This window comes from Staurois parvus, unplaced genomic scaffold (genome assembly GCF_062004578.1).
Source record: "Staurois parvus isolate SC_StPar_1 unplaced genomic scaffold, SC_StPar_1.0 ptg000029l, whole genome shotgun sequence".
Taxonomy (NCBI): domain Eukaryota; kingdom Metazoa; phylum Chordata; class Amphibia; order Anura; family Ranidae; genus Staurois; species Staurois parvus.
Window position 1 is genome coordinate 10487364 of NW_028317825.1, and position 12033 is coordinate 10499396.

Genomic DNA, 12033 nt, shown 5'->3' on the forward strand with positions numbered 1-12033 from the left:
CCATATTCGCTCCATAAGATGCACTGACATTTTCCCCCCTTTTTTGGGGGGAAAAAAGTGCGTCTTATGGTGCGAAAAATACGGTATTTAACAGTTTATATTTACTATAATAATTTCATTTCCATGTCCTGTGTACTGTTGAAGATCAGATATAGTGAATGCAGGCTCCTGGGTTTAGTAACACTTTAAGGTCAACATCCATATTATATATTCCCTACCATGAGCGTGAGCCATCTGCCAGTGTCCAATATTTGCTCTGTGTCCCTCCATCATGGACAGAGGAAATGATACAACATCCCCAGCAGCGAAGACATCAGGAACACTGGTGCGCATAAACTGAGGTAAAAAAGACACTTTAGATTAGAAGCACAATTACACAAATTGTAAAAAAATCAGAAAGAAAAAAATATAGACAACTCACTGGAAAGCTACCTAAAATCCTATGTAGGTATGACCAAAACCACATATAAAAAAAGAGATGTTGGCAGGGTTTTCAGCACCTATTTTTCTGTATGTTTGGCCAATAAATGAATGCTGAGTATGGGTCTGTTATAGAAGCTTTTTTTTTTCCTTGAGAACTGCTTTTCTCTCCATACATGTCAATTGCAATGCAAAAAAAGTCTGATGCAACCAAGAAAAGAGAACCTGCAGAACACTTCAGAAAATGATCCAGAACACATGCTGAAGTCATTTCTCTGTTAAGACCACTATAACCACTAACAAGTGGAATTTTGACTTACCTGTAAATTCCATATCTTAGGAGGACACAAAAAAAGTATTCATAGACCCTGGGTTACAAGCTAATACCTTCAAGGGATTAGACACTGGCAAAACCTTCAAGCAACGCACCATGGGTGCCTCCCCTATAATCCTACCCCATCCTGCAAATTCTCAGTTTTGTAGCAAGCAATGCAAAGTAACCAAGGAATGAAAGGAAGGGTGGTCTGTAGCCTGTACTCTTCCAAAGGTAGGGAAATTACAGAGAAATTCCTCTTCTCTTAATTATACAGTACTGGGAACAAGCAAAATATTCACAGACCCTGGGATGTTCCCAGGCAATGAATGAAAAGGGGGGACAACAACTAGGAAAGCAGAACTGTGCCAACAGGCCCAACAAGGGTCAAAAGATAAAACTTCACAATGCTGCTGAAAGCTGCACGTACAGAAAACTGGACAGCCACCTGGTAGAATTTTGAAAAGGTATGAACAGAGGACCAGGTAGTGGCCTTAACCAGCCTGGAGCTGGGAGATTTATCCTTGGAAATGTAAACAATCATATTTTTTACCCATCGAGCAATGGTGGACTTGGAAGTAGGGTGTACCCTACAAAGTCCTAATGACAGGGAATTCCACTTCCTGACTGTAGTGGATGCTTTGAGGAAGACTCTTATGGCTCTCACTATGTCCAGGCAATTAAGAGAAATGTCTAATTGATGCTTTGGAGCAGGGTATAAGGATGGTAGGACTATGTCTTCATTTAGGTGGAAGAGTGATACCACCTTTGTAAGAAAAGATGGTTTTGGGCATAAGAAAAACTTGCCTTTGTAAAGGATGAGGAACAGTTCTTTAAAAGAGAATGACCCGTCAGACAGACTCAGAGGCTCGTCTGACAGCCATCATAGCGATCAAAAAGGCCACTTTGCAAGGAAGGTTATCTAAGGGGATATCCCTGACGGGTTCAAAGGGTGGTTACTACAGGGCAGACAAAACCAAGCTGAGGAAGCACAAGGTGCTGCAAGGGGGGCTTGATTGTTATGAGATACAACTAGAAAAAAGGTTTTGGCAAGGGAGAGTGAAGCCAGAGGTTTTTAGATAAGGCTGAAACCTGTCCTTTCAGAGTGCTTAACGTCAAGTCTTGAAAGGCCAGAATGTGAGGCACAGAGTAATCTCTGGGATCAAACAGCCTGTGCTCACATTGGGGAAAGAAGGATTTCCAGGTGCAATAGTAAAGCTTTCTGGAAGTGGCTTTTCTTGCTTTTAGAAAGGATGACAGACTCAGAGGCCCCTCTGTCTCTTAAGATCAGGGCATCCACAGCCATGTCGATAAAGCCAGGAAATTAAAAGCAGGATGGAACAGAGGGCCTTGAGACAGCAGGTCTGCCCTGCTAGCAAGAGGCTTGTAGTTGACTCCCAGAGTTAAATCTGTGTACAAGGTTTGTGTGGGCCAATTTGGTACAATGAGAATCATCCCCTTCTTCTTTTGCTTTATCTTGTTGAGCAGATGGTTAGAATTTGCACCCGGGGGAAGGCATAGATTAGTCTTAACTGAGACCAGGGAATTATCAAGGCATCAAACTAGAGCTAGAGATCCTGGCCACAAACGGAGGAAGTTGTTAAATCTGGAAACTAGGATGTCTGTCAATCTGACATTTCAGAGGTTGTGGGTCATTACCCTTAAGAACATGACTATGCCTACCCTTTCCACACTGCTGTGCCATTGATAGAAGCGGTCTATAAATAAAGGATCTCTTAAAAGAGGGATTGGAACTATCACCCCCCCCCCCCCCTTCCCATTCAGAGATCTTTTGATCCTAAACCAAGAAGAATCAGCGGTAGAGAAACAAAACATCATACTAAATGTAAGTTATGTTCCTTGTGCGGATTTTTATATTTGTAATTTAGGCTTAACTTAGGCTTCAATCCTTTTGCTGCCAAAGCAGTTTTGCATTTTTAGCAGTCGTTTATAAATATCATTTTAGGCCTGATAATTATGTAAAACCCCCAAACATTATATCTTTTCTAAAAGCAAACACCTGAGAGAATAAAATAGTGGTACTTCAAATTTTTATGTCACATAACAGTAGCCCAACAGTTTATGAAATGCAAACTTCATTAAACAAATACGCAAAAAGTTATTTTAGGGCAGGTGAACACAATATATTAGCCAGTTTTTTGTAAAATATAAAAGATGTGGTTGCGCTGAGTAAACAGATACCCAAAATGTCAAGGCTTAAAATTGTGTGCGCCCATGAAATGGTGACAAACTTCGGCACCCTGGTATTTTCCATAGGCAATGCTTTAAAAGTCCCTAAAGGTCATCAGTTTAGAGCTAAAAAGGGTATCTCCACCTTTGCTCCTTCTTTCTTTCTTAACTGTATTTGCTTTCAGTCATCCACTGACCATGGTTGTCAGTGCACAGATCCATACACTTGAAAACTCCATACATAGTTCTGGAAGCTGTGTAGAAGCATATTCTGTGCAATGGTTCCCAGTCATTGGTCAGTGCGGTCCTGTGACAGCAGATGACCGATTTTTTAAAAAAGTGATCACTGAAGGCCTGGAGCAACTGAATTTTTCTGTGGATGCTAGACAGCCAGATAGAAAATTAGTCCTTAAGAAGAAGGTCATCTAGATAACCTGTGCCCTGAATGCTTAGAAGGGCAAGAAGAGGTGCTAGCATAGGCTGACCAGGCACTGCAACAAACTAAGGAAGCCTGCTGATTGGGTGTAACGAGTATAGGATTGGAGTGCGGTCAGCCAGCGACCATCTTGATGTCGGTAATGGAGGTGGTGAGCCAGAGAGCTGCCTGTGTTTGATATGCGCTGATTAAATGTTTTTACAGTACAGAGAGCACTATCGGTCCCTATTCTTGTTTCATGAATGAAATAACGCTTCCTATGAGTGGAGGATCCGTTGAACAGTGGGAGCCATCTGTGGTGGAGTGAATCTGGAGCTATCCTGTTTGCAGCCTGTGAAGGGGGCACGATTGTGACCCTTGACTAGCTATCTGGAGGTGAGCATATATTGTCTATGGGAGGTGTATACATGAATAGCACTGGTGATCAGTTATAGAAGATATTGTGGCATGGTGACATTGGGACACGTAGATAATTTGGTGGAAGATCTTGCTACTTTGGACTTTTATGTTTTGGACTTTCTTATCATTTTATAGTGAAGGTTTGTGGGTTGTGCGGCATCTTTTGCTGAATTTTTTACTGAGAGGTGGCGTGAAACCACTTTATGGTGCACGCAGCAACTTTATGTTTAATCACTGATTCATATGCAATCTTATGTTTATATGTTTGATGATTTTTGCGGTGTAAGGGGTAATCACGTATTGACTGCGCTGATTTATAATTAGGTTTGAAAAGGCAGTGCGACAAACTGGAAATACCTATCTGCTATTGCAAAGTGCAGACAGTGCTGATAAGGTGGTTAAAGTGGGGATATGCAGATAGGCATCTTGGAGTTCAAGGATGCCAGTTTTTGCACTCATCTCAGAGAGGCAATAATCAACCTTGCAGATTCCAGGCAAAAGTTTGGAGTATGAAGGTATTTGTTGATGAATTTTAAGTCTAGAAAAGTATGAACATCTCTGTTGGGTTTTGGTACCATAAACAGGTTTGAATAGAAACCGTTCAACCTGTCTTGACGAGGTACTGGCACAGCTACTCCCTGGGAAAAGAGATGGTTTTTGGTTCATTTGGGAAAACAAATTAGTGAGAGGGAAGAATATTGAATGCTATCTTGCACCCCTTTGAAACCACCGATTAAACCCACAGGTCTGAGACCCAGAGAGAAAAACTGTAACAGATGCCCCCCATTCTTAGAAGTGAGGTCATCCCTTCATTGGCAAGAGGGCTTTGGGGAACACTTGGTGGGCTTAGTAGCTCAAATCTTGCACTGAAAGGAAAAGGTTACCGGTTGAAGCCGGAGTTCAGTGATTAGGTGCTCTGTATTTTGAGGAGGCAGAAACTCCTGAGAAGAGGCTTTTGGAATCTTCCACAGTAAGAGAAAAAAAACTTTCCTCCTGTGACACCTGAAATGGTCAAGTGCCTCCCCAAAAACACATCTGCCTTGAAAGGGAAAATGTGTGAGGCACTTTTTTTTATAGGCAGCTTCAGCTGTCCAGGCTTTGAGCCACAGGATTCTGTACATGTGAATGGAAATTAGGGCCATTCTGGAAATTCATCTCAAGTTCTAGGGCATCCACCCAAGGTAACTGCTGTAATTGATCTGTTAAAGCATGGTCCTGAAAACAAAATAATGTTGTTTGTTCATTGTCCTAGTCCAATTTGCTGCAGTTAGACATACTGAAATTGCAGCAAGAGCTAATTGTAGGTCTATGCTTGCAACAGTAAAATCTTTAAGAGTTTCTCAACTTCCTATCTGCAGTCTTTAAATAAAGAAACCTCTTCAAAAGATAGAGTAGGATCAACTACAAGAACAGACCACTTTTGGTGAACTCTTTTTCCACTGGATAGAGTTTGGTAAACATTTTGGAGGAGTGAAAATCTTTTATAGAGTGATCCAATCTTCATAGATTGTTCATTCTATTTATTCATGAACAGGGAATGTCTAAAGGTTTTGCAGGTCTCTTTGTACCCAAAAGGGGTTTGGAGAGATGGAGAAGAATCAGTTTCTACAATACCATAGTTCTTGTGTACAGCAGCAGTGAGCCTATCCACATTAGCAACCATTTTGTTGCGTGAAGCTCCCTTTTCAGGTTTAAAAGTCTGTGAGGGGAAAACACATCTTCTGCAGCCTTCTCTGATATCTATATCCTCATCATTCTTTTCTGTGTAACACTCATCTAGAGCAGGCATATTGGAATTCAACTATGGTAAAGACAAAGGAGCTGGTGAAGGGGCATGGGGATTTGTAGCCTTGGAAAAAGATGGCTGTATTAAGGCCATTAGTTGTCCTAAGAATTGTGGCAATAACACAGGAACTTCTACTTTTGTCACGTAGGCTGCTTGTTGTGTGCCCGAGAACTAGAATTGGATGCAGACACCAGTGTAATATCAAATCTTGCTCCAGTGCAAGCATTGTCACTCTGAGGTTGAATGAAGAGTAGAGCTTTGGCAGAGCCCGTGTTTGCCTGAGCTTTTATCATGGCCTTTTTTCGCCTGGTCTCCCCCATAGATACAGGTAAGAGTAATCCGCTTTAGGGTACTCACAAAGTAGGGTGCAGAATATAGGGTAAGTGTGTCCAGAAGGAGTATGGAGCAACCCAGATGTAGACCACCTTGTAGCTAAATTCTCATGACAACAGAGTGAGGAAATGCTTGTGTATCTTATAACAACTCTAGGTGGTGCATGGCAGCAAAGTGTGTAACCTCTGGTGCGATGTCACAACTGGTCATCCACCTGAGACTAAGCCTTGAGTCATTGAATTTAAGGGCCAAGTTTGAAAAGTTTACACTGTAAAGTGAATACATTCCAAATACAGTTCTGGATTTTACATTAATGGTCAGAGGCAAAGGGTGAAAGAGGACTCACAGAGTGGGTCAGAGATATAGGGGAGACTCTTGGGGGGGTGTTCTCGGAAGCTTTGCCAGTGTTTAATCACCTGAGGGTACAAGCCTATAACCCAGAGTCTACAATGACTCTGACTGTGTCCTTTACTGTACGATTAAGATATAGTAATGTATATCGCTGTAATCTAGATGGCTTATTTACAATTAACCTAGACTCGGGCATCTTTTTAAACACAATGCAGTTACATAGGACATTCTGTTGTTTCGCCTTGGTCTGAGGTTTCCTCTGTTTCATAATACTCTGTAGCTGATACAGTTGCAAGAAAAAGTATGTGAACCCCTTGGGATTACGTGGAGCTTTGCATGAATTGGGCATAAAATGTGCTCTGAACGTCATCTAAGTCACAACAATAGAAGAACACAGTCTGCTGAACATAATACTACACAAACATTAGATGTTGCCATGGTTTAATTGCACATAACATGTAAACATTCACAGTGCAGGGAGGAAAAAGTATGTGAACCTTTGGACTTAATAACTGGTTGACCCTCCTTTAGCAGCAATAACCTCAACCAAACGTTTCCTGTAGTTGCAGATCAGACCTGCACAACGATCTGGAGTAATTTTGGACCACTCCTCTTCACAAAACTGTTTCAGTGTAGCAATATTCTTGGGATGTCTGGTGTGAATCGCTCTCTTAAGGTCATGCCACAGCATTTCAATCGGGTTGAGGTCAGCACTCTGACTGGGCCACTCCAGAAGGCGTATTCTGTGCTGTTGCAGCCATTGTTTTGTTGAATGACTTGTATGCTTTGGGTCATTGTCCTGTTGCATCACCCATCCTCTGCAGAGCTTCAGTTGGTGGACAGATGGTCGTACGTTTTCCTGCAAAATGTCTTGATAAACTCTGGAATTCATTTTCCCATCAATGACAACAGCAAAGCAGCCCCAAACCATGATGCTCCCTCAGCCATGTTTTACAGTGGGGATGAGGTTTTGATGTTGGTGCGCTGTGCCTTTTTTTCTCCACACATAGTGTTGTGTGTTCTTCCCAAACAACTCAATCTTGGTTTCATCTGTCCACAGTATATTTTGCCAGTAGTGCTGTGGAACATCCAGGTGCTCTTTTGCAAACTTCAAACGTGCTGCAATATTCTTTTTGGACAGCAATGGCTTCCTCCGTGGTGTTCTCCCATGTACTCCATTCTTGTTCAATGTTTTCCTTATTGTAGATGTGTCAACAAAAATGTTAGCATGTGCCAGAGATTTCTGTAGGTCTTTAGCTGACACTTTGGGATTCTTCTTTACCTCATGCAGCATTCTGCGCTGTGCTCTTGCAGTCATTTTTACAGGACGACCACGCCTAGGGAGAGTAGCAACAGTGATAAAATTTCTCCATTTGTAGACAGTCTGTCTTACCGTGGACACATGAACATCAAGGCTTTTGGAGATACTTTTGTAACCCTTTCCAGCTTCATGCAAGTCAACACTTCTTGATCGTAGGTCTTCTGAGAGCTCTTTTCTGCGAGGCATGGTTCACATCAGGCAGTGCTTCTTGAAACCAGTAAACCCAAAACAGGTGTGTGTTTTTTAAGGGCAGGACAGCTGTCAGCAACACATCCAATATCATCACACTGATTGGAGTCAAGGTTGGCTCACTCCTGGCTACAATTAGCTCTGGGAGAAGTCATTAAGCTAGGGCCTCACATACTTTTTCCTCCCTGCACTGTGAATGTTTTCATGTTATGTGCAATTAAACCATGGCAACATCTAATGTTTGTGTAGTATTATGTTCAGCAGACTGTGTTCTTCTATTGTTGTGACTTAGCTGACGTTCAGAGCACATTTTATGCCCAATTCATGCAAAACTCCACGTAATCCCAAGGGGTTCACATACTTTTTCTTGCAACTGTATATTAGTGAAGGTATGAGCTATGATGGGCAGCTCTTCCTTTTTCTAGATTTAGGCCGCTCACACCTATGGTGTAGTTTATTGATCAGACACAGGAGTGGGTAGGATATGCTTCTGATTATTTAAAAATTCTGAAAATCTTCTGTGAGGCTTGAAGAATGGAGTGTGCCTAAGCATTGTCAAAAAGGAGAAAGTTCCCTGCTACTTCTAATCTGCAATTATATGCACCTAAGCTCGCCACAGACCACATCACAGGATCAATTCATTCAACAGTGACACTAAACGATAGCCTTATTTTCCAAAAACAATCTATACACATCCACAAAGATATATGAAGATTCTAAAGATAGATTACTAACATAGTACAGCACTAACATCTGTTGAAGGATATAGTTAAATATATTACTGTGACAAATTACAGTGATAAAAATAGTGCAATATTAAAACAAAAGAATATTCATACATAGGTGCAGTAATAAAATGCCATATGTGTTCTCCTAAAAAAAATATAAAAATCTCAAAACAGCAAATACATACTAAAAATGTAAGAAAAAAATAAACAATGCATGAAATTAAAATGTATAAATGTGTAAAAAAAAATACATAATTTTTTTTCAATGTATGTAAATAAAAGGTTTCACATAGTGTAGGATAATTATAACAAAATATTTAGTGCAGACAATAAAATATACTCACAAAAGTGCAACAGACTGAGGACATGAACATGCAGATATTTTAAATATTTCACTATTTTTATCACTGTAATGTGTCACTTTATTGTATTTTAATTGGAACGAGAGCAACAGAAGGTAGTTTTTGAGTTAAGAACACAAACTTGAATATATATTTTTTAACCAAAGTTCAGTATCACTTTAAGCTATAAAAGTCATTATATACAATAATGAGCATTATTATAAGTAGTTAGAGCAAAATATGAAACTATGCATTTAGACAAAGTCATATACAAGACCTGTTGACAATAACCACAATCAGGTACCTGGTCTACATAGATTGCTCCTCTAGAGTCCACTGCAACTCTGCTTCCCTTCAGGAAATTTGACACAGGGACTACGCCTAAATTTGAAAAATAATAAAAATATATTAACACGTGAAGAATGACAATTCTGAACTGAGTATGGTAAATAAACAGTAAATAATATTCCATGGAAAATATTTCCTTTTATCATATGTCTTGAGTTGGTTTCTATTAATTTTCACACTTTTACGGCCCATCCACACCTGATGCAGTGGGATGCATTTTTTACTGCATTCCAACTACATAGACCAGGGGTGCCCAACTAGTCGCCTGTGAGTCCTCTGATGCAATCCGTGACCTCAAACCAGGGAAGCACATGACCATGCTCTCGGATGGTGGGTCAGCAAACCCAGATTATGATCAACAGGTTGCCAACCCACCATCCCAGAGAGTCAGAGTGCATGGAGCCGACGCCAGCACCAGAGGAAGCAAGTGGTCGCAAATGGAGCAGGAGCTGCATAAGCTGATGCTTCCATTGTAGCACTGGCTCCTGTCTCAGGTGGGAGGGATACCAAGTGCACTTTGCCTGGCACCTTTCTAACAGCCTGGAGAGTGAAACAAGCAGAAGTTGGAAGAGGAAAAGGTCAGTGTATTAATCATTACATACACGGCACTTTTATTAGGGTTATTAGGCTGCTTTTGTACTGATCTGCAGGTGCAGCATAGTGCACCTGTGGCTTTCCTGCAGGTTAGCTGCACTGAGCTATAGACTTCTATTATATCCTGCAGGTTTGGTGCACTTTCTGAAAGCGCACCAAAACTCCTGAATGCAAGAATTTTGCTGCACTTTCAGAAAGTGCATCACACCCGCAAGATGTAACAAAAGTCTATGGCCCTGTGCAGCTAACCCGTACGTGCAATGCACTGCATCTGTGGTGCGGGTAAGCAGAAGTACATCAGTGTGAAAGCAGCCTTATAGGGGGCTCAGGACAGTAAAGGCTCATTTACATTTGTGGTTTGGGGGGACGATAAAGCCCCATATAATAATAATAATATACAGCACCACAAGATTAAATGCAAAACAAAAAAGGGCAGCTCTCAGTCCAGTACTAATAAAGTCCTTATTAACAAAACAGAAGAGCTCCTCTTCGTATTCCAATCTTCTCAATTACCCATCAGAATTCTCTTTCACCCTGTTGTGGTATATACTGTGCAATTCTGCGATCTTCCAGTGTGTTAATACGAAACTCCAAAAGAAAAAACGAATATAGTGTAGTATGTTTATACTCAAACGCTATTCAAACCATTCTCCTAAATACTCTTACCCTCTGCGGGTGAAAACTGTGCATTTCACTTTAAACGTGACCAAATCCATAACACGTGAGATCGCTCCTTTTACAACCACCAATGTGCCAAACCACAGCAACGTATTTTTTCTTTTGGAGTTTCGTATTAGCACAGTGGAAGATCACGGAATTGCATAATAATATACCACAATGGAATGAAAGAGAATTCTGATGGGTAATTGAGAAGATTGGAATACGAAGAGGAGCGCTTCTGTTTGCATAATAAAGATAAAATCCCATAGTTCACTGTAGCCCACGACTGGTTACCAAATCACTTAAGTGGCCCTTGATCTTCAAACGGTTCAGCTCCCCTGGAATAGACAGTCCAAAATCCAGGTTATCTTATGGGAATAGTTCACACTATTGCAGTGCAAAAAAAAAAAAGGAATTACAGCATGCTGCATTTTTTTGCACTACAAATGCACAGACGCGCATCCAAATGCATGTAAATGCACAAACATGCACTGTGACACAGTGCAATGCACATAAAAGCTCAAAGAAGAAAGAAGACAGAGGTGACCTCAAAGGAAATACAAGCTTAAGAAAAATGCACTGCAAATGCATCCAGATGAATGTAAAACGTGTCAAAAGCATGTAATTGCACATGTAAAAAATGTGCAGTAAACATGCAGTTTCTGGTGTGAATGGGCCCTTAGTCACGGACTGATCTTATTATTTTCTTGGAAAGTGAACATTGCATACAACCAATCATTTGGCTTAGTTAAAGTGGTTGTAAAGACTGAAGGTTTTTCACCTTCATGCATTCTGTGCATGAAGGTAAAACACCTTCTGTGTGCAGCAGTACCCCCAGCCTCCTCAATACTTACCTGAGCCTCACTGAGATCCAGCGATGTACATGACAGCCTCGGCTGTCCCGGGTCACTGCCTCCTCATTGGCTGACAAAGCAAGCGGGAGCCATTGGCTCCCGCTGCTGTCAGACAGTCGGCCAATGAGGACAGGTGTGGGGTGGGGCCAAGCCACAGTTCTGTGTGTGAATGAACACACGGACCAGCGGGTGCCCCCATAGCAAGCTGCATGCTATGGGGGCACCAGACAGAAAGGAGGAGCCAGAAGAGCCTGCAGGGTCCCCAAGAAGAGAAGAGAACAGGTCACAAGAAAGGAGATAACAGGTTCCATTCAAAGCAGATCACATGTGGTATTTAGACGATCTGACAAATTTTTCCCAAATATCGCATGTGGTGCTGAAAATGTCAATTCACTATTCCTTGTTGCAGTATTTACCTCAAAAACACCTGGCAAATACCACATAAAATGGTGTTAAATCAATTCACTAAAGGAAATAAATGTATGCGTTATATAAGTAGTGGTCCAGGCATGCGATACTGAAGAAAATGTAAAAATGTAGTAGCTGATTTGGAGTAGTCTCTAACTTTTTGGATCAGTGGTCTCTCAACAGTAAGGCATTGAAGCAAAATATGGATAAAAACACAGAAATTATACATTTAGTAAAATATATTTATTTTCTCCCTTCATTTTGACAGATTTTCAGCAACTTTTTTGTGTATATACAAGCATATACATCATTTGCTGCACAAACCTCCCAATCACTCCAAACATAATACAATGTACCTGCAC

At 41.0% G+C, this 12033-nt stretch overlaps 1 protein-coding gene across 3 annotated transcripts in view; it reads right to left on the minus strand.

Annotated features, from left to right (window-relative positions):
- Positions 1-12033, minus strand: part of LOC149471118 (apoptosis-inducing factor 3-like) — a 202624-nt gene that overhangs the window by 69621 nt on the left and 120970 nt on the right. For all 3 annotated transcript variants that reach the window (XM_089657819.1, XM_089657809.1, XM_089657825.1), the window contains exons 14-15: positions 9112-9188; positions 219-336 (exon numbers count right to left, since the gene is read on the minus strand). In XM_089657819.1, the coding sequence (XP_089513945.1) occupies positions 219-336; positions 9112-9188 (195 nt within the window). The remainder of the gene's footprint in view (positions 1-218; positions 337-9111; positions 9189-12033) is intronic.